At 43.4% G+C, this 27,490-nt stretch overlaps 1 protein-coding gene across 6 annotated transcripts in view; it reads right to left on the bottom strand.

Annotated features, from left to right (window-relative positions):
- Positions 1 to 27,490, bottom strand: part of EXT2 (exostosin glycosyltransferase 2) — a 134,582-nt gene that overhangs the window by 81,654 nt on the left and 25,438 nt on the right. For all 6 annotated transcript variants that reach the window (XM_082410470.1, XM_082410466.1, XM_082410467.1 and 3 more), the window contains 3 exons: positions 26,477 to 26,672; positions 24,524 to 24,663; positions 21,631 to 21,724 (listed from right to left, as the gene is read on the bottom strand). In XM_082410470.1, the coding sequence (XP_082266596.1) occupies positions 21,631 to 21,724; positions 24,524 to 24,663; positions 26,477 to 26,672 (430 nt within the window). The remainder of the gene's footprint in view (positions 1 to 21,630; positions 21,725 to 24,523; positions 24,664 to 26,476; positions 26,673 to 27,490) is intronic.

Here is a 27,490-nt window from a genome sequence, read left to right as displayed (position 1 = left end):
GCTGAGAGTTCTTCTCAAGAATGATTGCTGAATTGTATCAAATGATTTTTTCCTACATTTTTAAGATGATCAGGTAGGTTTTTCTCCTTCATTTTGTTAATGTGAGAAGGTACATTAATTAAATTTTTAATGTTAAACCAATCTTATATTCCTGACCTCATTTAGTTATGATAGATATCTCTTTTTATATACTGCTATGTTCGACTTATATTTTTTTGTTTAGGATTTATGCAGTCACATTAATGTGGGATAGCTGCCTGACACAAATGATTATAAGATGCACCATTATTTTATATAACACTAAGAAAGAAAAAGCTTCCAATCAAGATATGATACAATGCTAAAACAATATCAATTTTAACACAATCTGACATCAGAGATTTTGAAGTGTGAAAAAATAAGGGTCTGAGAATCAGTTAAACATGGTATATACTTTTTCACTTGACCCTCACAACAATCCTATATGAAAAGAGATAATCCTACAGACAAGAAAACAGGCTCAGAAAGATTAACAGTAACTTGCTCATGGTCCCAAAGCTGATAAGTGAAGATCCAGAACACAAAGCCATTTTGTCTAGCTCTGAAGTCCATGTTCTTTTCATCATGGTACTGATGAAAACACAAACTGCCTTAAAGGATAAATCCAGAGCTGCAGCTAGGCTTTGAATCAGGTTGGGTTTAACCTATTAAGGCTTTTCTCCACCACAGAGTTCTCTGAACAACATTAAACAGAACTTGATTCACAAACACCTCACTAAGGCAGTATCATTAATAATACCACATGTTCAAATATTTAACAATGATTAAATGATTCCAAAGTGTATGAATGTGATGTTTCCCAGGGAAACCAGGAATTGTGCTGCATCATTAGCAAAGTGAGTATCAACTGGAGGATGGCCGGCAACTTAGAATCTTATTGGTGACACCAACTTTAAAACATGTAGTAGAAAAAGCACTAGAGTAGGACAGATCTGCTTCTACTTTGGGTTCTGCCATTAAACAGTAAATAAATGTTGACAAGTCATTTAACTTTCTGGATCTCAATCTTCATACCTTAAAATTAAAACAGGATTACATGTCTTAAGGACTCTTCCACACTTGAAATTCAGTGATTCTCCAGCCAGATGTCTGTCTCCTCAACTCAAAAACTGAACGTCTCCCAGTACTCCAAGACTCATCTTCTCTGCCTGACATTCAAGGTCCTCCACAATCTGTGGTAAGGGAAATACCCAACACCAGCCCGCTCTAGCCATCCTGTCCCACCTAAAGGTGGGGTGGGTGGTGATAAAACAAAACAAGAACAAGCAAACAAACAAAAAACTGAGAAGCCCTGGGGAAGTTCAAAGTTCAGGGACACAAGCTCACCACTAGACTAGTTCTCTAGTCCTGTGATTAGACTGAGACCTAATCACAGGACTAGAGAACACTTCCCTGTGCTTCCCCTACACCTGACCATCACACCACTAAAAGCCTATTTACCAGAGTTCCTTTCACTCAGTACATTACGACCAGAACTCAAGAAAAATACAACACATGCTTAAAGGCAATGGCAGGGATACTGGAATTATCAGACCAGAAATTTAAAACTATGATTAATAGGCTAAGAGTTCTAATGGAAAAAAAAGACAACATGCAAGAACAGATGAATAATGTGAGCAGAGGGAGAGAAATTCTAAGAAAGAATCAAAAAGAAATGCTATAGATCAAAAGCACTGTAACAGAAATGAAGCATGCCTTTGATGGGCTCATTAGTAGACTGGACATGGCTAAGGAAAGAATCTCTGAGCTTGATGATAATGACAACAGAAACTTCCAAAACTGCAAAGCAAAGAGAAAAAAGACAGGGGGAAAAAAAAAACAGAACAAAATATCCAAGGACCATGCTATAAAAGGGGCAACATACACATACAAATACCAGAAGAAGAAAAACAAGAAAGGAAGGGAAGCAATATTTGAAGCAGTAATGACTGAGAATTTCCTCAAATTAATGTCAGATACCAAACCACAGATCCAGGAAACACGGAGAACACCAAGTAGGATAAATACCAAAACACCACACCTATGCATATCATATTGAAACTTCAGAAAATCAAATATTAAAAGAATTCCTGAAAGAAGCCAGAGGGAAAAAACACCTTACCTATAGAGTAGCAAAGGTAACAATTACAGCTGACTTCTTCTCAGAAACCACACAAGCAAGAAGAGAGTGAAGTGACACGTATAAAGTGTTAAGAGAAAAAACCCATCAACATAGAATTTTATACCCTGGGAAATTACCCTTCAAGAGTGAAGGAGAAATGAAGAATTTCTCAAACAAAAATTGAGAAAATTTGTTGCCAGTAGTCCTGTCTTGCAAGAAATGTTAAAAAAAGTTCTTCAGACAGAAGGAAAATGATGAGGGTCAGAAAAAGATGCACATAAAGAAAGGAAGAGCATCAGAGAGGGAATAAGTGAAGGTAAAATTAAAACTTTCACTTTTCTTATTCTTAATTGATCTAACAGATAACAATCTATTCAAAATAATAATAGCAACAAATTTATTTGATTATGTATATATATGTATACGTGAAATGAATGACAGCAGTGATACGAGGGACAAGAGGAAGAATTAGGATTATTTTGCTAATATAAGGAAGGTACTTCCACTATCCCTGAAGCAGGGATATTTGAAAATGGATTTGGATTTGATATAAATGTATAGTGCAAACTCTAGGCCGACCACTAAAAAAGTATTGAAAAAGAAGTGTAATTCACATGCTAAGAAAGTAGAGAAAATGGAATCATATAAAACACACAATTAAAACCACAAAAGACATAAAATGTGTCGAAGACAAAAACAAGAACAAAGAACAAAACCAACAAATAGAAAATAGTAACAAATATGGTCAATGTTAATCCAACTATATCAATAATCACTTTAAATGTTAATGGTCTAAGTACATCAATTAAAAGCTTGTCAGAGTGGATCAAAAAACAAGACCCAACTGTATGTTGTCTATAAGAAACCCACTTTAAATACAAAGACACATATAAACTAAAAGTAAAGGGATGGAGAAAGATATAGCATGCTAACACTAATCCAAAGACAGTGGGAGTAGCTATATTAATTTCAGACAGAACAGACTTCAGAACAAGGAAAATTACAAGGTATCAAGAGTGGCATTACATAATGATAAAAAGGTCAATACTCCAAGGAAGACATAACAATCCTCGATGTGTACGCAACTAACAAAAGAGCATCAAAATACATGAGGAAAAAACTGACAGAACCTCAAAGAGAAAGAGATGAATCCACTACTAGAGCTGGAGATTTCAACACCCATCTATCAGAAGTGGACAGATCCAGCAGGCAGAAAATCAGTAAGGACATAGTTGAACTTATTAACAGCACCAAATAATCGCCATCTATAGACTATTTCATCCAACAATAGCAGATTATACATTCTTCTCAAGCTCACAAGTAACATTCACCAAGACAGACCTCATTCTGGGCCATAAAACATACTTGAACAAACGTGAAAGAATAGAAATCATATGATGTCTGCACTCAGATCACAATGGAATTAAATTAGAAGTAGTGACATGGGGCTTCCCTGGTGGAGCAGTGGTTAAGAATCCGCCTGCCAATGCAGGGGACACGGGTTCGAGCCCTGATCTGGGAAGATCCCACATGCCGCGGAGCAACTAAGCCCGTGAGCCACAACTACTGAGCCTGTGCTCTAGAGCCCGCGAGCCACAACTACTGAGCCTGCGTGCCACAACTACTGAAGCCCGCATGCCTAGAGCCCGTGCTCCGCAACAAGAGAAGCCACTGCAATGAGAAGCCCGGGCACCGCAAGAAAGAGCAGCCCCTGCTCGACGTAACTAAAGAAAGCCGCATGCAGCAACGAAGACCCAATGTAGCCAAAAATAAATAAATAAACAAATGTATTTTAAAAAAAAAGAAATAGTGACATGGAGGAAATAAGTCATTATACATTTGTTAAAACCCATAGAATGTACAACACCAAGAGGGAACCCTAATGTAGACTATGGACTTTGAGAGATAAGGATGTGTCAGTGTAGGTTCAACTGTAACAAATGAACCACTGTGGTGCGTTGTTATGCAGGAGGCTGTGGGAACAGGGGGTATAGGGGAACTCTCTCTACATTTTGCTTAATTTTGCTGTGAACCTAAAACTGCTCTGAAAAATAAAATTTAGTAATTAAAAAAAAAATCCTACCTGTACTTCATTTTATCTCAAAATTACACTGAGGCCCTTTTTAAAATTCATCTGACAATTTTTACACAAGAGTTAGCATCTATTCTCTGCCCCACTGTTATCTCATGGGGGCAAAAAACCCATCTTCCCAGCTAGATTAAAAACTCTTTGATGGCCCACAGTACAAAGCAAAACTTACCAGGCCCCACTCAAGGGCAAGGATTCAAAAACTCAGCCCCTAAATACTACAGATTTAGGGCGGTGGGTTTCTGCGGGTTCTCACCGCCTCTTTCCACTGGTATCCTGCAGTTCCTCTAGCGTAAGACCCAACTATCTTGGGAAACTGGAACAGACTAAGGTGATAAATCGCCATCCTCAATGTTTCATTTTACCCAACAGCAGCAACAAAGCAGGACTAGACTTGGCTTAACCAGTAGGGTCTCTATTTTCAGCTGTGTGGCTGCAGAAGAACAGCTGAGAACCTTTTTGAACATTAAATGCAGCCACTGCCCAGTGCAAGATCTAATGTGTCACACCTAATGAACAAATTTTTGCTCTTCTCCTAGGATCTCACACAGATCCCGATAATTCTTGCTAGGAAATCATCTCTCCTAGGATTTAATCTCAGTTTTATTTTTACCTTATCCCATATTCCCAGCCTTCTAAAAATATATTAGAATTTGGAATCCACAGTAGGTTTGTTGTTGTTTTGTCTTGTTTAAAATAGTCTCTACCCAGCTGGCACATAGGTGGTGAAAAGAAAAATAAAATCACCTTAATACTTGCAACTGTAGTTATAAAACTCTGCCACACAAAATGGGCCCTTTCTTCTCCTTCTCACCCTTCTCGGGACTTTGAGAACTTGCTCACAGCCTTTCCCCTAGGCTGGCTGTAGAGTACTTGCTCCTTTAAATCTAGCTTTCTCCACTCCTAGCATTTTTGTTAACCATCTCTCAACTTCCCCCAATTTAATCCCGTTTTCCTGGCGCTGAGATGAAGTGGTCTTTACACAGTCTTCCAGGCCACGTCCCCCCAGCATGCTCCCAAGGACTGCTGAAGACCTCCCAACACCAGCAGCAGCCCCAGCCCCGTAGGAATAGTTGAATACGTAACAACTTCCATTTGTGCAGCTTATTTCTAGGAGTTCTAGACCTTATTCTTATATCTAAAACCATGAGTCACTCAAAGGTTAGGAAAACAAGCAAGTACATGGACCAGTACTCAAATCCTATTTTGAAACAGAGCTGGCTGGAAAATTCCCCAAAGCCCATATGTAGGCCCATGTCATCCATTTCAAAGCAAAGATTTCCTTCTATTCATCTCCATCCTCAGTATTTATATTTATGGGGAGTGATTAAAGAATTAACATGCAGTTAGTTCCATGTGTAGTTACCAGAGAAAATAGCTCCAGCCATTTTTTGATCCTTAAGAATCAAGAAAATGTAAGGAGGAGGTCTGAATGATGAGGCCCAGGACAATATTAATGCTTTCTGATGGCAAGATAGTGTGCTCGGTTGAGTTCACAACAGTTTTTTGGTTTTTTTTTTTAAATGTTTTTTGTTTTTTGTGTTTTTTTTAATTTATTTATTTATTTATTTTTACTTTTGGCTGTGTTGGGTCTTCGTTTCTGTACGAGGGCTCTCTACTTGCGGCAAGCGGGGGCCACTCTTCATCGCAGTGCGCGGGCCTCTCGCTATCGCGGCCTCTCTTGTTGCGGAGCACAGGCTCCAGACGCGCAGGCTCAGTAATTGTGGCCCACGGGCCCAGCTGCTCCGTGGCATGTGGGATCCTCCCAGACCAGGGCTCGAACCCGTGTCCCCTGCATTGGCAGGCAGACTCTCAACCACTGCGCCACCAGGGAAGCCCCACAACAGTTTTTAATTAGACAAGGTGTTTTTTCCCAAAGACTAATACATATTTACAGGTTCTTTATAAGCTCACATGGCATCATGTAATATGGTTGATTCCTATAAAGAGTTTAAAAACCTGAGCTGCCATCAGAGGAAGGATACAGAGAAAGAATTAGAACATGGGACAAAGAGAGGCAAGTGAAGAATGGGGATTTCAAATTTCTTTCTCTCTCTAAGTCATGCAACAGGATTTAGAATGGGAGAAGTAAACTTGCAATTAGGTGGAAAACAGAAAATAAAGGCAAAGAGAAGCAACCTATAAACCATCACCAATACAGGAATGTCCCGAAAGACATACTTATCTCAGTGTAAAAGGCAAATGCCCCTGGAGAAAAGGTGAGAAAAGTGAACTTTTTAATCATATGCCACAAATTCTTCCCAGTCCCAAGCCTGCCACTAAAGCTTTGTGACTACAGGCCATCTACTAGCCTCTAAGGTTCACTGCCCCCTTCATAAGAATGAGAATAACAACTACCTCATCGGGTTCTCATGAGGAAGTTCCCAACACAGTACCAGACACAGCAGTTAACATAAATATTAATTCTCCCCTTCCCTTTGTCAACTGGAAAGTGTAAGCTCATGACCATACTCACGACGACAAAACTAGACAGTAGTAAAACCAGGCCTGTCTCTTCTGATACCTGGGTACCTGCTAAAAACTCAACCTTTACTCTGAAGCAGAAAAAGACCCTGCCAGAGTGTCCTTTCTGCTAAGGATTATCAGTAATGTTCTATCTGAATTCTAGAAAAGCAGAGGAACTCAACGGAGATCATTTGCTCCTTTTCTAAGCTAAAGGCATCATAAGTAGAAGGCACTTTCTACTCAATATTCTTAGAATGAGAGGTTTGATTTCTTGCCAAAGAAGCTACACTGAAGTCATCTAATATTCACAGGTCCCTGGATTTGCCTCTCAACACTAAAGCTTTCACTCTTGTTCCTTAGTCTGGAAGCCAAGCAGATGTGGGGGAGCAATCCATGCTACTTCTATCTCTTCTTGCAAGATCTAGTTTTTCCAGAAGATAGAATGGATCAAGAAGACAGGGAAGAGTGCAGCTGGGCTATCTTAAAAGTAGGGCTCATCCAACCTGGAAGCACTGGAGCTGAACATATAAGCCCTGTGATACTTTCCCTAGACCATCTTCACCATTGATTCAGCTCCCAGACACGAAAGATGGCTTAATTTGCGTGTTTTAGCCTTATTTGAAAGAAAAATTCTTTCAAAAATAGATGCTACTTGGGGCAAGCCAGGAGAGAAAGGGGTAAAAGAGCTTCAAAGTAGGGAGGGACTCCGTGAATACTTGTAGGGTGTGCTCAAATGTTACGATCTCCCGTCCTATGGGAAGCAAGAAGGGACAGGGGAGGAAAAGGGGGCAGCCTGAGTTGTGTTTCTTGACGTGTGACAGGCAGCTCCTGAAATAGAAAGCCATAGGTTTCAAGTCTCAGGGGTATCACCTTCAAATATGTCAGGGTTCTAAGGGTGGATCAGTTTTCCCAACTGCTGACACCCTGCTGTGAGGAGAGATCCCAAGCAAAACACAAGCCTCTGACTGGGAGCCTTTGAGGTGGCAGGAGCCATGAGGAGTTCAAAGGCAAGGCCGGCCAATGGCTTGTACCTCCAAGAGCCGTGGGGGTGAAAGGTTACTAAAGCAGGAGCCACTGACCAATAAAACTGTGTTTGGTCAAACCTTCTCAGCAAAGAGACTAGAGATTCATTTCTCCCGTGCCCCGTTTCGGAGTTATCCATGCCTCTGAATCCCACTGTTCCCTAGGTCAGATCAGGGAGCTTCTTTAGTGATTAGCAGCTGACAAGCCCTGCCTCCTGGTTGGGTCCATGGACTAGCTAAAAGGTGGATTGGAAACCTTTAATCAGGATCTGTCATCAAAAATAAATAAATAAGAGCACGACTTGGGTCAACTAGTTGTAAAGGAATCTGCCTGGGGTGAGATTTCCCGTGTTTGCTATGCTAAAATCAGGAGAAAGCATAAGTTTGTTTGACCAGAGAAGGTAAATATAAAGCAAGTCTCACTGCAACAGACACACTTGAAAGGCCTACCCCTTTTAATTAAGACACACACACAAATACAATGTGTGAAGGGACTGAGGACGGAACTTGAAGGCTCGTTTCATCCCACGTCATGCCACATTAGGGCCATGTTCCCTCTTCCATCTGCTTCCCATGTAGTAACAATTCCAGAGAAGGCCGAGGAGCTAGTTTTTGGCAGGTTCTTTTTTTCTGGCTGTGGATACTAACTAACTCAGCAGTCAGGTCCCATGGGAGCCCTTCCACTGTCCCCACACATTCCCAGAGGAAGAGGAGTTGAGAATACCGTGGGCCCAATGCCGCTTATCGCTGTGCCAGCTGACCAGAGGCACGTGGGCCCTCTATAAGCTGCTTGCGTCTGGGAAGCTCCTTCTTCTGATTACATGTTATTAAGACAAGCTCTCCTGTTGATCCTGAGTGGAAACTCCAATGTACGTTCCCTAAATTGGGACTTTGAACAGAGGGAGAAGTTTGAAATAGCTACACTTGCTATGTCAGTGGTTCTCACTTTTTTTCCCCTGCTCTTTCTTACCTGGACGATGACATACACCTATGAGTAAGAATAACTGAGGTTCATCAAGGCAAGGACTCTCAAGAGAAATTCATGTCCCCATTCCCCACCCCAGAAAACATTTAAGAATCTGAGTGGGAGCCAGAGGGTTGAGAGAATTCAACCCTCAGTCTGCGGCTTCAAACAAAAACTCAAAGATCCCTCTGTGCTTTGTGACCACCTAGAGGGGTGGGATAGGGAGGGTGGGAGGGAGGGAGATGCAAGAGGGAAGAGATATGGAAACATATGTATATGTATAACTGATTCACTTTGTTATAAAGCAGAAACTAACACACCATTGTAAAGCAATTTTACTCCAATAAAGATGTTAAAAAAAAAAAAAGATCCCTGTAAAATACAAATGATATAAGATCATCAAAACCTGGCCAAATTAACATGAAAATTAAAAATACTTCAATACATATATGGACTTCAGATACTTGAAGACAAACCACTTGCTCCGTTTAATAAAAAGTATTGGATTCTGAAAGATAATAAGTGACCTGCTCACCTCCTATTAAAGCCTTATCAAAATGGGAAATAAGTGCACATTTAAATACAACAAATTAGCCTTTAAGTTACAAGGAGAGAGATAACTGTATTGCCAGAAATGGTTTATATGGAGCTACTTCTGTACCAGTCCTGGTCTGATTCAGTATTAAAGGTCTTTAAGTCAAATTGAATGTAATAAATATACATGATTGTTGTCTTACATTCTGAAGAACAGTAGCATGGAATTACAAGATTAATTGTGTTATTGTAAAATAATCATGCAACTCCAAACTCTCTCAACCTCTTCAATGCTGAGGGAGATAGAAAAATATATAAAAATATATAATAATCTATATTAAGATTTATAAATATAGACAGAAATCTAATGGATCAGTTTGACCCTTACTGAAGACCTGACAGTAGTGAATTCTTTACCAAATGTATCAACACTTGATAATTTACAAGTTACTGTTTTGTAAACAAACTTAGATATTTTTCTAAGTAGGTATATAATGAATTCAAACCTGCACTATGTTTCCTGTAATGAGCAATTATTTCTCAGAAATGCTTCACAAATAGTCCCATCCTGTAGGAAACCAGCCCCAAAAAGTCAGACAATCCTTATATAGGCTGCAAATTAATATTTAACACTTTTATTAGCGAGGCCATTTCCGGAAGCAATGCCCCATATCGTGGACTCGTTACAAGGGATTAACCAACCCATGGTTAACTCTAGAGACAGCTCTCCAACCGGCGCCCAAAGAGGAAACTGACCATTCCACATACCCACACCCCTTGCAAAGGCTGTATGATGAAGACTGTTCATCATCATATATTTACTGAGAATTTCCAATCTATTATTTGTTAAATATTTTTAGTAAGTTTATTAAAACTGTACCATAAGCAATAACATCCAGTTCAGTAAACTTCTTAACTAATTATAGGATATCAATTTGTCAGAAATGTACAAAAAAGTAGTTCTGTTGCTTTGGAGTTTGGGGCATTTTATTTTGTTTTATTGCTCGTTTGGTTTTTATACCTAATTACTCTCCCCACAGGAGCTACATGAGTAATAAAACAAACCAGTATTTTTTATTGTTTGCTCAATGAAAATCATCAATCCTAGATCAACAGCTATATAATTTGACTAACGTACTACAAAAATTCCTTGCTTTTGCCTCAACCTCAAGTTAAGTGACTATTTTAACTTGAACACACTTGCAAAAGTACTCATGTCCAAAACTATTTGAAGAAGGAAAAATAATGTGTTTGTGCCAAAAGGGTGCCAAGCGGTTAAAAATATATGTCCACTGGATTTTGCTTATCTCTACTACCCTCTTCCTAAAAGCTTTAGTTAGGAGGAGAAGAGCAGACAGATATAAAGTAGATTATGGGGGCATAATGCACCCAGCCAGCCGTCTGGAATCAAGGCTGGAAAGCTGAAAGCAGAAGGAGGGTGAGGATGTACTTTCTGCAATGCCTGGAAAAACATTCTGGTCAGGAGATGCCAGAGGTTTTGAGGCTCCATCAAGCCACTGGCCTGGATCCAGGTAATGGTTTTTCCTTGCCCTCAGCTGTCTGCTGCTAGGGTTCTCCAGCAAAGAGAGAAAGGGAAAGTGGTGGAAGAGAAGGAGGAGCAGCTTCCAGCCCACCTCTCTGCAACTGAGAGGGTAAAAAGGGCCAAGCACTGCAGGCTGACATTTACAGAGGGCCTGGCGCTTCCACAAAGCAGTCTGGGAGGATTACTGCGCGTTAGCAACCTGGTCTAAAAGGGGCAGTGAAGCAGACTGATGAAAGTCCGTTTACGTTCGGTAACAGTGACGCTGTGGGCACACAGGCAGCGCGCTGGAGCTGGCAGAGACGTGGGAGCAGAGGTCTAGCCCGTCAGGTGGCCTTTAGGAAAAAAGCTACATGGTAAAGCTTGCTCCCTTAGCCCTTCAGGGCTGCCCAACTCGCTTGCTGAAGCCTGAAAGCACAAACTGCCAGCAGAACGGCATTTCTAATCAGGGGATAAAAATAAAAGCCCTTGGAAAACCCTCCCTTGCCTAATCCTGGCTGCCCTGCCCCCACCAACCCGGAGGAGCAAGGTATCCGGCCAAGGGCGAAGTTCCGGACCTGCAGAGGTTAATTATCTTGCTAGTCTTTTACCTCCAGATCACCGCTGTGCTACCCAATCCCTTCTGCCTGGCATTTTTCTTCAATTTTAATATCAGGAGTTTCACACGCCTGCCAGAGCTCCTGGACTCGGCAAAAGGGCCCATATACCTGTCAGCAAACTGATAAGAACTTTAAAATGACTCCGCAGGGCCTCTTTATAAAGAAGAGCCAAAGAAGCCCATAAAGAAAGAGGGCAGGGGCCACGGAAACCAGCCGCTCACACTGTTTTAACGTGGCATTAAAATGAGCTGCAGATTTATGGCAGTGTTTTAGCCCCTGGCCCAAGTCATCTGGGGATGAAGCGCTGGTCTCCGCTCTCCAGCGGGATTTCAAATATGGGATGGAGCTGACTGGAAAGGGATGGGGGAAGGGCGGCAGAGGCAGCAGGAGGAGGAGAGGAGAGGGGAGGGGAAGCAGCAGAGAACAAGGAAAACCATATTCTTTCATTCTCCTTTCAGTAGGAGGTGAACAACAGCTATTCCTAAGAGATATCTGACCGGTCCTCTTAAAATCACATAAAAATATCCTTTATTTTTAGTACATACCTAGTAAAACTCTAGTTCTTCAACTGTTCACCACCCAAATGTCAATTCTGATTTTGACTTTTCTCTTTAAGCTTATTTTTTAATCTTCTAGTTCAAAAAAATGAATAAATGATCTAGCAGAGAACAAGCTAAAAGGGGGGGAGGTAGGGTGGGCGGAGACTCAGTACAAAAACTTTTCTCATTGGAAAGGGGAAAAAGTAATAGTACTTTATCCAAATATGCCAATGAATTTTTTTTCTTTAAGGCCAGCTAGAGACCCACCGATTTTCATAAGCCATCCTGATCCTAACAGAAAAACAGGAGGTGAACCTGCCTCCATGCCAAGATGCAGAAAGTACACCAGACCCACAGGAATAAGTTCTGTTTCAAGTTTCCAAGCCCAGAAGCAAATGCATAATACATCCACGTTGGTAACTCACTGTGGCTCCTGAAGGCCAAGCTCCATACCAGGAGGCTCCTGCCAGTGTTCAAACACAGACCCAGGGGCTTCCCTGGTGGCGCAATGGTTGAGAATCTGCCTGCCAATGCAGGGGACACGGGTTCGAGCCCTGGTCTGGGAAGATCCCACATGCCGCGGAGCAACTAGGCCCGTGAGCCACAATTACTGAGCCTGCGCGTCTGGAGCCTGTGCTCCGCAACAAGAGAGGCCGCGATAGTGAGAGGCCAGTGCACCGCAATGAAGAGTGGCCCCCGCTTGCCGCAACTGGAGAAAGCCCTCGCACAGAAACGAAGACCCAACACAGCCATAAATAAATAAATAAATAAAATTAAAAAACAAAAAACAAAAAAAAACACAGACCCAGGCGGAGCGCTCCCAGATGATGGCCAGCAGGCAGACCCAAATCTAGATGCTTTAAGTAAATGATTTCATTTAATCAACACAATTGCTCTATCGTATTATTACCCCCAGGTCTGAGATAAGAAAATCGATGCTTGGCAAAGTTAAGTAATCTGCCTACACTCACGAAGCTGATAGACAGACACCACAGCTTGGGATGCAAATTCAGGTCTCTCCGAGTCAAAAGCCCATGTGGTTTCCACTACCAACATTTCTCAAACTTTCTGGACTGGGACCCACACTAAGAAACATACAAATACATTTTATACTGCAACTCACCACGTGCATTCATACAAAAGAAACAAAGGTTTCAGGAAATATTTACCCTGGCTATGTAATAATCTAGTATCTTTCTATTATCTTTCATTTTTAAAAAATAAAATGCCAGTCAAGACCCACTGAATTGACTTCACGATCTACTAATGAATCATGAGACCCTCAGTTTGGAAAATACTGCAGTACCCAATGTCTCCCTTTCCCCAAAAAAATCATCGGCTGGAAACAGAAAACCTGGGTTCAAGGGTAGGCTCAGCTCTGACCCTAGCAATTCATTCTCAAGATCACTTGAACTCTAGGGTTTATACATCATTTATAAAATAGGAGAAAAGGGTTGAATAATTTCTAAGGTCCCTTCCAGCTCTTTGATTTTTTTCCCTCAATCTCCTTAATTGATACTGCTTTCCCCTCTCATCACACATCCTTTCATTACTCTCCACTTGTCACTGACCTTCCCTTCCTTCTAATTCCCTGCAACGTTCTCTGCTACTGGTATTCCAAGTCCCCCCCCTCGGGCTGCTCCATCTGACCTACCGAGTCTTTCCCACAGAAGCCAACCTCTGGGAGAAGGTCAGTACCTCTTGGAGCATCCTCTCTCCCTACTCGAGGCCAGCCAGTCGTGAAGCCCCCTCACCTCCTGATCCGTTCCTGACTCTCCACAGTACGACTGAGTGACAGCACTTCTGGCCTCTTCATTCATATACTACTGAAAGTACTCTCCCCAGCACCCTGATGGCCTTTCTTATAGACAGGATCTGTGTCCCTCCCTCCCTTTTCAAAAATCTCCCTCAGTGTGCCTATACAATTCTAGGAACAAAGCAGGTACTCAATACGTATTTATTTGACGGGTTTGCATTATGAAATCAAGGACTCTAATTCTCGTAGATTTAGAGAATATTTAGGTGGGCTGCTCCAGGAAAAGTCGCCAAACCAATTAAAACTGGCATCACAATACAATAAGCGAGCATTTACAGACAGAGCTCCATCTACTACCCATGATGCTCGCCATGGACAAGGTACGCCCAGGTTGCCAAGGAAAGCAGCTTTATGGTCTCTCCATCTGGACTGTGAGGATTTAAATCTCAGAAGCTATACAAAATAACTGCAAATCAGCCCATACCTTAAAGACAGGAAAATTTATTTACAGGCCCTAGTGCACTATAAATTTGAGACAGTTCTATTAAAATGCTTTTCTTGGCTTCCCATCAGATACTTGGCAAGAGTCTTTTTCCAATAAGGTTCTTAATACTAAAGTTGAAAAAAAGAAAAGTTAAACACATAAAAATGCTCTTCCTTAAGAGTTTCGATTAAATGAGTCCTTATTTTATCCTACTTTAAACATACATTGACCGGTCTCCTTCCCAATATGGATTTATACATTCAGGAAAACTCCAACAGAGTATACAGTGCTACTGAAACAAAATTATGAAACTCAAAATATCCCATAATCACACTCTTCCCCAAGGCTCTCCCACTGGCCAAAGAGCCTGACTTTGTATCAGACCATGGTTGTCTGTTTCACAGGGAGAACTCCAGGGATCAGGTCAGTGTGTTTGTTGAAGGGTAAGTGATCCAGTAGCTTTTTTTAGGGCAAGTACAAAACCAGGGATGGGGAAATAGAGCTTGGAGTGACATGTTGGGACTGGAGAGCGGGGGGTTGGGGGGGGTGTAGGAGGGGTAGGAAGGGAAGCAGGGAACACTTGGCATTTTTTAAAAGCCCTGAGAGTTCAGTTTATGTATATTAAAAATTTTTCAATTTCACAGTGGGGGGGATAAGAGTGACAGACATTATAATATTGATCCTGGAAATGAGAAGTGAAATCTTTTCCACATTCTTCATAACATATTTCCAGGGATGTGTCCAGTCCCAAATGTCTCAAGCAACCAGGTTTTGGAGAAGACTATCCAATAAGCAGTTAGCTTGAATTACTGGGAAGGGCATCCTCATTTTCAGCCTCGATCCAGGCCACAAAGCTCTATAATCTGAATAAAGTTGTGGGCAGCAAAAGAGTATGTTCCCTGTCTGTCCCTTACACATATTGTGTGGTCTCGGGAGGATCACTTTACATTTCTTTTCTTCAGTTTCCTCACATTAAAAAATTCGGATTACTCCTCTTGCTGCCTATCTCACTAGTCTGTTTACAGAGTTTGCTTTGTAAATTGTGTGTGTTTTGCGGAGGGGGGGGGGCGGGGGCGAGCAGGGGTAGGGAGGGAGGGAGAAAGGGACACAGACTGCTGTGTAGCTATCAATGGACACAACAGTCAAGCCACCAGCACAGGGAACCCTCAGAGAACACATCCCTCTGGACTGCTGAGGCTTCTAGATATCCGAGGGTTTACACCTTTAAGTGACTCACAAAACCTTTTTAAAAAATAAAAACAAATATTTTAGATAGAAAACTTTATAAAATATTTTACATGAAAGCCAATATTTTAAAAATATATATATGCTAAACAAAATTTAAACCTTCACTTAAAGACTGCAGGGCATCACCAAGAAGAGCCATTTCTGTATTTCCTCAGTTTTTTTTTTTTGTTTTTTGTTTTTTTTATAAATTTATTTATTTTATTTTATTTTATTTTGGCTGCGTTGGGTCTTCATTGATGCGTGCGGGCTTTCTCTAGTTGCGGCGAGCGGGGGCTACTCTTCGTTGCGGTGAGCGCACTTCTCACTGCGGTGGCTTCTCTTGTTGCGGAGCACAGGCTCTAGGCGCGCGCGGGCTTCAGTATTTGCAGCACCTGGGCTCAGTAGTTGTGGCTCACGGGCTCTAGAGCGCAGGCTCAGTAGCTGTGGCACGCAGGCTTAGTTGCTCCGCGGCATGTGGGATCTTCCCGGACTAGGGCTTGAACCCATGTCCTCTGCATTGGCAGGCGGATTCTTAACCACTGTGCCACCAGGGAAGTCCCTTTCCTCAGTTTTAAGATGCCCCATCAAAGACATCTTCAAGGGGATGAAATAGAAACTATATTCAATGTTCAAAGTGATAGTAAGACTCATTTGGATGCCAGAAATCCAAAATATGAAAAACATAGAACACATGCACACTTCTTTGATCCGAGGAATTCCGCCATCTTACAATGACACACCCATATCGTGAAGTGCACACAGCGGTCTGCGTATATCCAAAGTGCTGAGAGTTCTATTTTTAAAATAGCTTTTCCGTCTTCTCTATTCATGCCTGACTGGCACATGACCCATCTCACAGACCCTCAGGTGTAGCCTTTCTCTCTTTCAAACGTCACTTTTAAACTACTATGGCTATGGAAAGCGGATAATTCAATGTGCTGAAATGGCGTGTAAACAGGATAAAATCGCAGCCTCCTGTCGGAGCTCTCCCCTGAATAAAATGCATGAGCTCTGGTGGACGCACACACACTTACTGTTCTGTGGTCTCTTCTGCTCTCTCCTCCGGCATAGCTACACCTAACTACAGTCCTGCTAGGTGAGGGTACCACAGTTTCTTCATTGGAAGTGTTCTTTTTCCTAATCAGCCCATTATACCTTCAAGTACTCCTCCATAGCACAAATATTTGGTAGGCTTAGTAGGAAAATATGAAGGCAGACTGAGATGGGTCAGTGTAATGGATTGAAAAGAAACGGATATTTTAACTTAGCCAAGCGTTAAAGGAGAGATAGAGCAAAGAAGATGCTGAATGTTTCTGCCACCTCAAAGGCTCCTAGTCAATTGAGTACAAAGAAGAGTTCAAAGGCAAGGCAGGCTCCTGACTTCCACCTCCTAGTGTGGCTGAGGTTAGAGGTCACTGCTGGTGGAGCCACTGACCAATAAAAGAATGTTTGGAAACTCCGTGCAACAGATAAACTGGGGATCCGTTTACGCCTTCCTCCCTATCCACACAAACACTTCTAACTATACAGTCCAGTGTCTATTCAGCCCTCCAATACCCCAGATTGCTTTCCTTTCCACTGTGATTCAAAGGGAGACTGGGGATGTGAATGTTCCATTTGACTATAGAAAAATACTTGGTTGCATACTTCTTCCTGGTTTCCAACGTGAGAAAGATGGTTGACGGGACTCCCCATCTTTAAGGCTTACATCAAATGCTACCTCCCCAATAAAGCTGTCCCTAACAGCTTGGACCCGTACTTCCTCCCATTTCAGACCCCTAACATCCTTTGGAAAACCTGCACCATCTTCTCAGCTTTCTTCAGGCTTATACCCACATATCCCCAAGATGGCTGTTAGGCCTCTGTGGGTGGGGATCACAGGTTGCTGATCATCTCCCATCATCTCCCCTTGGGAAAAAAACATAATTAGGGCTGCACTGAATTAATTAACTAGTTAATTTAGCTCATAGGACAATAAAAGGCTGACTGATAAGTTGGCTTTATACTGCTGCAACTATTAACCTCTAATTGAAGGAACTGGTTTTTAACTTAACCACAAAAAACCCCGTAAGCCACCCCAGCTCTTTCAATGCCACATATGCCAGTACTGCTGGCTGTCTGCCTTTAGGGGTAGACAACACAGATGCAGGTTGTACTTCAAAAATCTTACCTTGACCCCAGCTCTTACTTCAGGGTCTAGCCCTGCATTTAACGTTATGGCTGCTTCACTAGCGCATCTAAGGTCAGGTGGAAAACTTAATTAGGTTTCCTTGTCAGGCAGAATATCTTTCTCTCTTGGTACAGCCTAACTCCGGAGTCATGTTAAGGATTTTCACCATGTATTCAGTGATCAGATTATAGCCCCTGAACTCTAAGCTGCAAAAGGTTACTGCAGTACCTTCGTCACCAAGATCCCACCCCACATCTCTGGGGTCAATTCAGAAACTCTGGCTCTATTCCATCACAGGAGAGCAGAATCCTGTGCTAAGTGCAGGAAGGAGCGGGTCTCGAGAGAGCGGCTCTGAGGACAATGTCAATGTAGCTCACAGCACTTAGGACTTCTTGGAAACAAATACTCAAAAGGAAAAATGAGTCACTTAAAAGTGGATGGAGCCCTCTGCTGGCTACAACTGTCCACGCAGGCCCTTGAGCCGGTTCTGAGCTGCTGAGCAAGAAAATCAGACCCTCTGTTCCTCGGTCTCAGCTCATTCTAACATGATCAACCAGGGGTTCCAAGGTATCAGCTACTGATGCAACAGGTTTTCCCCTAAAAGTTTATGCCTGTCTTACAAGAAGACTCAAATTTGACCTCCCTAAAGAGAATTCACTAAGGTGTAAAAACTTTCCAGAACCAAGTGTGTGCTATTTTTTCAGTTACTCCTGCCAAGGTCAGATTACATCAATGGAGGGTATACAGAAGGCAAAATGACAAGCATATTCTGGAAAGAACAAAAGAACTGTCTCTAATCTTAGAGAGATGATTAACTATCAATAGAAAAGTGGTTCCCAATCACAGAAATTTTGCTCCTAGGGGGGCATTTGGCAACGTCTAGAGACATTGCCGGTTGTCACAATTTGGGAGACAGGTGTACTGTTGGCATCTGGCAGCTGAACTTATTCATCCTTTATAACTATCTGGGAATTGCTTCAACCAGATAATCTCACCTCTAGTTGAGATCAGTCCAGTCTAGAAATGTGAGGTTGGGAGAAGAAAAGAGGTCATTTTGGGGATGTAGAATATTCAGAGAAAGGGGAGCAGGACTAAACGGGGCATGGCAGCAGAGTGTGTCAGAAGGTCTGAAAATAGCACAGAGAAAAGAGGCATCAGCAAGCAGAAGGGAGATTTAGAACGGGAGGCAGGAAAGTACCAAGACTGCCTTTATTCTGCAAGTTGACATAATGTAGGTTATTCACCACCAGAGACAGTAACTAGCCCTCATGACAGGAGGTGGTCATGGGAAAGAGATGACCACTTAATTATTAATGTTGTCAAGGACAAGAGTTTCACAGCGTTTTTTAACAGCTGAATGGAACATGAGAGATGATCTAGCCAATGCCTTGATTTCATAAATGAGGAAAGGAAAGTCCAAGGAGCTTTGGTAACTTGTCACAGTTGTATAATTAATAGGGACAGACCCAGGGCTCAAACTCGAGTCTTTTGACTCCAAGTGTGTCTCTTTAAACCAAAATAACCTAAAAGCACACTGTTTTAAGTAACCTTTAGTCATTCCATCTCAACGGTTCTATGATTCCGAGCCTGTCACCGAAAACGCCGGCCAGGCTCGTCTCAGACCTGTGGTTCCCAAACCAAGCTCCCGGAAAACAAGGGCATTCTGTGAGCTGACAGTGGGCGCTCTGCTTGGGAACTAAGTGATTCTCTTTCCAACACGAAGGTGGCCAGGGGGAGACGGTAACTGGACAGAACTTGCTCACTTTTACCTACCCAGTGTTTTCTTAGCCTTTTAGACTAAATCTAGAAAAAGATGATATCTGATTTAGCAGATGATTCTCTATTTAATTATGTTAACAAATCAAGATGTCATAAAAAGAAGCACAAAGAGCATAAACACCAGCGCCCTTCAAGGAGCATTTTCTTCTACATGAGTTGTAAGAATCACAGGTTTAGATCAAGAATGTAGAGATCTCTAGACTGATTTTCTAATTCACTAAAACTCAGACGAGGTCAGGAGTTAAGTAACAAATGGGGAAGCCCAGAAACTTAAAATGAACACGGGTGTGCTATGAAAAAACTTCAGGGAGGCTAAACTCAACCTGTGATTTGTTTTCAAATCAGAACACCAAAATGTTTTACAGATGAGGATACTGAGGTCCAGAGAAGGCAGATCCTTGGCCAAGGGCACAGAGTTAGTAACTGGGCAAGCTGGCATTCAACACAGGCAGTCTGGGCTAAGAACCTACAGACTCAATTACTGTGTGATGTGCCATCTCTGTGGTTTAAGAAGCTCGGTACCAAAATAAAGAGGTGGACTGACCACATTCACTAACTCCCTCCTAAAACCCTAAAATGACAATTAAGGGGAATTTCTAAAAATTAAGGCATAATCACTGAAAGATAAAGAGAACGGGGGAGGAGATAATAGCAACAAAATGTGGAAGCGGAAAAGCAGAAGGAAAGGTGGTAGCTGACGCTATAGGCCCAAGAGAGCGCATCCTACATCAGCTGAGAAAAATCTGAGTTCCGCTGCAGAAACTCAGGGGAAAAGGCAGTGCTCAGAGCAGGAGGACAGATGGAAAATGTATTTAGGAAGCAGTTAGAAGCCCAGAATTCCTCCCCATTCCACACAGCTGGGTGGCTGCCCTGCCTTCGCCCAGACAGAGGCCTGAGGCTCGTTCCTGGGACAAGGTTAGACACAGGGGGGCATGGGGCAGTTACATCCTCAACGCTGAGAGCCCTCCAAACCTCTTCTCCAGCTCAGCACCTACATAGATAATTTTGATAGAAATAAAAACTTGTTAAAATCCATTAAAAAAAAAAAAAGAATTGGAGAAAACCATAATCTGAAAGGATACATGCACCCGAATATTCACTGCGGCTCTGTTTACAATAGCCAAGACATGGAAGTAACCTAAATGTCCATCAACAGATGAACGGATAAAGAAGATGTGGTGCATATGTACAATGGAATATTACTCAGCCATGAAAAAGAATGAAGTAATGCCATTTGCAGCAACATGGATGGACCCAGAGATGATCATACTAAGTGAAGTAAGTCAGACAGAGAAAGACAAATATCATATGATATCACTTATATGTGGAATCTAAAAAAATGGTACAAATGAACTTATTTACAAAACAGAAATAGAGGGACTTCGCTGGCCGTCCAGTGGTTAAGACTCTGTGCTTCCAATGCAGGGCGCGTTCAGTCCCTGGTTAGGGAACTAAGATCCTACATGCTGCGCTGCGTGCCACACGGCGCAGCCAAAAAAATTAATTAATTAAATAAAATAGAGCGGATATAGGTATATGTATAACTGATTCACTGTACAGTAGAAACTAACACAACATTGTAAATCAACTATGCGCCAATAAAAATTAAAAAAAAAAAAAGAAAGGAAAACAAGAAATAGAAACAACATTCACAGTACCAATACTGGGATAGTCTTTTTTCAGTTTTTAACTTGTTTCACATTTAAGCCCAACTAAACTTCTTTTGGGAGAGAGAAAGGGCAGCAGGACTAGACAGGACACGTGGTGGATGCGTTAGACAGCGGAGAGCAGCCCAGGGGAAGGGCCATCAGAAGGCGGACGAGAGACCTGGGCGGGGAAGAGGGAGGGTGTACGTGTTCTGGGGAGAGGAGGGCACCTCTGAGTCACGAGGGCCGCCAAAGGGGGATCCAGGCCAGCTGGCACCGAGACACTCTCGAGGGCAAAGCTCCTCAGAAGCACCACCCGGAAACGTGCTGGCTTCCACAGCCGTCTCAGTCACCAGAACCCTCACCTGCCGTGTAAACCACCTTCCAGAGAGGGGCAGCTCTGCGTCCTGAACATACCGCTGAGGTGTGACCCTAGCGTCACAGCAGGCTTATTACCTCAGGAGCATTTCTGAATCTCTGATAGTTATTATTCCAAACCTTACCTGATGCAACTCCCTAACACTGCTTTCCTCTTTTAAGTTTGGTTGGTCTACGCAGTGGAGGAAATAAATCCCACTCCCCCACTCAGCAGCCGTCGCTCTGTACCCAAGCAGCCAAGGCCACCCTTTCACGTCACCCACGTCCCCGCCCCAACAGGGCTGCCTGGCCCCTTACCTGTCTCTGCATTTCTTCAATCTGTCTTTGGGGGATGCTCTGCAGAATACTGTACACATGTGGCATCTTTTCTTCTGGCACAGCCACCGATGCTCTAGAGACAAGAGCAAAACAACTGATGGGCGCGCAGCCCTGTCCACAAGCGCTGCTACGTACATTTCTTGTTTAATTCTCACAAGCAGAAGCAACAACACCTCAAACCACCCGCAGCCCCACAGTCCTTGCAGTGAGTAGTCCCTCTTCCTTGCCCCTTTCTCAGGGCCGGCCAGCTCAGAGGAGCTCCCACCAGCTCCATCTCTCGGCTCCCCATCACCACTCCATTCATCTCCCCTCCTCCGTCCACTCCCCACTGTGCTTCAGCCGCACAGGTACCCTCTCAGTCTCCTGAACATACCACACTCTGCCTAATCACAAGGGCTTTGCGTGTCCAATTCTGCCTACCTGGTACTCTTCTTCACTCTTCACTGCCCGCTCTGAATTAACAATGACTCTTCTCCTTTAGCTATATTCCCCAATCCATTCATTTATTCAGCATATATTTATGGAACCCCTACGATGTGCTAGGTCCTGGCAATACAGCAGTGAACAAATCAGACATGCAAGGAAGGCCAGGGAGTGAGAGGACCAGGGGAATACCCGAGGGAGAGCATTCCAGAAGGAACAATAAGCAAAAGGCCCTGAGGAAGCAGGGTGTCGGGAATGTTCCAGCAACAGCAAGGAGGCCAGTGTGGCAGGAGCACAGTAAAGAAGGTGGAGAATACCAGGCGATGAAGAGAAACAGGGGAGGGAGGGTCACAGCAAAGCCTCTGGGGTCTCCCTGGCCATTTAAGGACTTACGCTTTCATTGAGACAGAAAACCACAGAAGGTGTCAGGAAAGCACGGCATGATCTGGTTATGTTCCAACAGGATCATTCTGCCTGAAGTGTTAGAACAAACTACAGAAAGCAGGAGCGGAAGCAGGGAGAACAGCTGGGGCCCACTGCATGGTCCAGGCAAGGGATGCTAAGAGGGAGGAGGTGATGAAAGTGACGAGGGAGTGGAGCCAGCAGGAGGACGTGCCGCCAGATTAGAGATGGTGGGTAAGGGAGAGAGGGCTCGATGACGACTTACCCTTCATGGATTCAGCAGAGTTGGTCATTATATTTGTCTAAGTTAATTTATTAAAATCTGAAACCCCCTCCGCCCACTAGCCTAGTCCATTAGGATGGAACCACGTCTGGTCCCACTCACCAGCATATCCCAAGCACCTGGTATATTGCCTAGCACAACTGCACTTAATAAATACTTGTTAAATAAGTAAATGATTTCTACCATACAGATGGGAAAACTGAGGCTCAAAAAGATTAAATGATTGGCAAGATCACAAAGCTAGCCAGTAATAGAGCTGGTTATCTGAACCCCAGCCTTTTGGCTTCAAATCCAGAGCCCTTCCACCACTTATCCATAATTACAACTACCCAAGCACATCTAGATCCTCGTAGGAATGAATATCTTCTCAGACTCAGCTCAGGGTCACCGCCTCTGAGAAGCCCTACCCAACCCCACAGCCAGCAAGGGTATGTGTCTCTTCCTCCCTCTCCAAGCATCCCATCCAGCCAGGGCTGCATCTCAGCTCTGCATCTGGTAATCACTGGCTTACTTGTCTATCTCCCACCACTGGACTAAGAGCTTCTCAGAGGCAAGACCTGACTTGATCATCTTTGTACCCCCATACCCAACACAGTAGCTGGCAAAGAGAGGGCGCTCAATACGTATTTCCACAGATGAATAAGTGACTGCAAGTGGCTCATCACTTCTCCAGGACACAGAGAATCACACACCCTCCTCCTCCAGGCTGAACTAGGCTCCCTCCCCGTTCTGGGTTTCCATAGCCCCCCTGCATGCATCTGTTACAGCGTTTATCATACAATATTATAATTGTTGGTTTGTCTTCCCCACTGATTCTCACCTCCTTAAGAGCAGAGCCTGTATTATTCACGGTAGGCTTTCCAGTAAATGTGAGATAAATCAATGTACACATGAATGAATGCTACTTAAATTGTTCAAATACCTGTGGTGACCAGGCTTGAACATGATATCAAAAAAGGTGGGAGAGGAGAAAGCAATTAAGCATTTGAGGCAAAGACAAGCCTGAGAGGTATGTACAAACAGAACTCATTTTCAAAAACCTTTAACCTCCAAAGTCCTGGGGAAATGAAACAACAAGAGACGAGCAGACTATTCCATGAAGCACAGCACTGACAGTCATATCCAGGCAGGACCCGCGCGTGTCCATCTGTCCACTGGGAGTGTTTCTAAGCTTTCACCCATGTGCAGGCGCTCCGCCTCCAGCCAGTACTTTATGCAAATTCAACAGACTCTAGAGCAGTGGTTCTCAACTCTGGCTACAAATCAGAATGGCCCATGGAGCTTCAAAAGTCCTGAGGACAAGGCCCAGGTATGTGTTTAAAAGTTCTTCAGGTGAGTACACTCTACAGTCACAGCTGAGAACCACTGCTCTAGGTCAAGGGTAAACAGCCAGATGGTAAATATTGTAGGTTTTGCAGGCCATGTAATCTCTGTCATTTTAAACTACAGTACTCAACTCTACCACTGTCACTCAAAAGCAGCCAAAGATCATGTGTAAATGAATGGGTATGCTGTGATTCAATAAAACTTTATTTACAAACACTGGCAGCCTGCCATATTTGGCCCAAAGGCCTGTTGGCCAACCTCGGCTCCAGGCCAACGGACTAACTCTCCTTACGGAAAATAAAGCAAAAACAGTCTGAAGGAGTAGTTCTCCTTCAGTAGTTCTCCAACCTAGCTGTGCGTTACAATCGCTGGGGGGACTTTTAAAATCCAATCCATGCAGGACTCCTGGTGTAAAGTTTATCAGAAGGTAACACCCACCTCTTCCAGTCAAGAACTTCAGAGAAAGGCAAAATGTAGGAGTCTGCAATGATAACTGGGACACAGCCGGCCCGCAATACGTCACTCAACACCGCCTGGCCCAGCCGAGCTCCTCGAAGGACCACACAAAAAGTAGCCTCCTGCAGGAATACAGGCAGAGGGAGGGATTACATACCAGTTTCGCTGATCTACTTACTCTGATCCCCGCAGACCACCAAGTTCTCTCAAGGGCTGAAGCCAAGCAACACCAAAAATGCTAAAAGGTAACAGGTCACACCAGTAAGACTGAAAAGCTTAAGTGGCTGCGACGTTCCGGTTTTCCACTCTTCGGTGTCAGAGCAAGGCCTCCATTGCGGGCATTCTGAAAATGTTCACAACCCATGTCTAGGTCTTCCTCTGGACACTCAACAACGTGACTTTGCAAGAGTTGGATTCTTTCAGTCCTAGTGTGCTGTGTACACACACTGTGGCACAGTGGCTGCACAGCACTCAGAATATTTACCTCCGCCTACCTTGTTATAGAATTATTTGGTCTGGGCCTATCAGTCTCCGTAGAGGACCCCCTAAATAAAAGTATCAAATCTCCTTTTATCTTTCTATTCCCCATGGCATCTAGCAGTGTGCTTTGCATATAGAAGACATTCATTTCATGAATGCAATGCCTTAGAAAACATATTAAGACAGATATGTTCTATTTAGAAACAATCCATTGAACAAAAAGCAACATCTCAAAAAATTTCTTCCTCGTTCACTCCCTCAAACTTGTACTCGATGTGGGACACGTTTGGGAAAGTGAGAGATGTACAGAAGAAGAAACAGCTGCAATAGGTCAACCAAAATAAGAAAAGACCCCATCTCTAATACTCAGTTTCTCCCAGTTTTTGTCTCTTCAGGAGGAAAAAAAGTTAAAAAACAAAAACACTGTTTAAGCTTTAAAGCTAGAGAAAAGGAAAGTTCAGAAAAAATATGAAGAAACTCAACATGCCAAATTCCTCCGGGGATAAACCAGAAAACAGCAAGAGTGGAAAAAGGGCATCAGTCATGGTGGAGGTGCAGGTGGACAGCTCAGCTGGCCCCAAAGAGTCAGTGTCCAGATGTGGACACACGTGCTGATAACCATTTTTCCTGTCTAGACAAAGGTTACTATAAATACTCCTGCTCACATCACCACTGTTATCAGTCAGACATTCCAGAGGAGATGCAGCACTTTTTGAGAGAAAGTATTTTAACAATCTCAGCATGGGCCAGTTCTCTTTGGAGATTTAAAAAAAAAAAAAAAAAAAAATCACACCAGCTCCTTGATATTTCTCCTTGAACTAACCTGTCTGTATTTTAAATATTTAAGTGAACAAAACTCAATTTCTCCTTTCCTAGCCTCCAGGCCCTTGGAGTGTGAAATATCCTGCTTATAAAACATCCCCAAAAGGACTACTCTGCTTCTGGTTATGGAAGACCTGCCACTTCCACAATACCAGTAGGACATGCTAAGGGCGGCAAAAACACCACGAGACAAAACGGTAACAAAAAATAGAAACCTCCCACTCAGGAAAGGCTGACCATGGCCTTGTGGGCTGGCACAGTCAGAGGATACAAGCTGCACCTTAGAGAAGGAAGTTTCTCTGGGCTGGATTATGAATACAGTGATAAAAGCAAAATACATATGCCTGCTTTGTCTACGTGGCTTTTTGTAAATCTATGGGATTTGTGCTTTTGCAGTAAGATGAATATTTGAAAGGAGCAGGAACGCTCATAGGCCAAGCAGCTTTGCACAAACAGTACACAGATGCCAAAGCTCCTGGAGGTCCACGGCTGCAGTGAAGAGCAGTTGTGTCTTCCTCTCCCCTTGGGGAGCTCTGCTAGCTGAACGTGGGGAACACCTGTCTGTTGGGGTCAGTTTCACCTCGCGGATGTGACCTGTGCCGAGCCCCGAGAGAGGTGCCGGGTGGCACTCACCTGCAGCACCTGCGGGTAATCGAAGACCTGGTGCTTGTGGCAGCGCTTTCGGGCGGCGGGGATGCCCTCGGAGAGGTTGGTGCACTTGTCCAGGACCAACGCCGCTTCTCCGTGTCTGGCCTGGAGGGCGGCCAGCTCCTCTCTGTACTCGGGATGCAGAGCCATCTGGGATGACAGGAGGAAGTACCGCCGTGGCCTACGAAGGACAAAACGAGGGACTGGGACCTTGCAGCCACTGTGCGAGTCAAGGTGAGACCAACTTTGATATTAAACTTGCGGCAACAAGCATTTTCTCACCCTTCTTTATTCACATCCTTGACTTTTTGGGAAATTATACTCTGGGGCATTGATGAGTACTTAAAATATTATACAATCTAAGAAAGCAATCTATGACTCATTTACATGCTGAAGCATCATGCCGTCATTAAAGATTTCATTTGGGAAAAGTTCTTAATGTTTTGAGGAAATGCTTATAATATGCTGAGCTAAGGGAACATGCTTCACGTGTGTGTGTACGTATATGTGTAAAGACAGAAACTGACTGACTGGTTGGTTATTTGGAAGAACATCAAATGTTATCATTAGTTCTATATGAGTTCTCTGCTCTGAAAAGGAACTGAGAGCGGGCTGCATCCTTCAAACAGGAAAACAAGGGGTCTTAATGGACAGCAGTGGCTGTGAAAGCAGAAGAGGTGAAAGACTGCTTCCGGCTGTTGAGTGGCACCCTATGCCACTCAACATCCCCATCCTCAAGGCCACATGGACTCAGGAAGACCAAATTGGTCATTGAGAACAAGTGGAAAAAACCATCTTCACCAAGGGATGGAACCAGTCTTAACATCTGGATAGCAAGGATGCTTACAAGAAAATGGAGTGAAAGAAGGATTTCCAAGAATCTAGCGCCATTTAAATCTCCACGAGAGACAAAACGTGAGCACAAGTGAGTAAGCCAGGAGCTGGGGGGAAGACTCTGGGGAGACCAGATGGTAAGTAATTCCCTCCCGCAGGCAGACA

This window comes from Balaenoptera physalus (assembly GCF_965194825.1).
Source record: "Balaenoptera physalus genome assembly, chromosome: 10".
NCBI lineage: Eukaryota > Metazoa > Chordata > Mammalia > Artiodactyla > Balaenopteridae > Balaenoptera > Balaenoptera physalus.
Note: the sequence above shows the minus strand (reverse complement) of the source record. Positions and strands in the feature narration are given on the sequence as shown.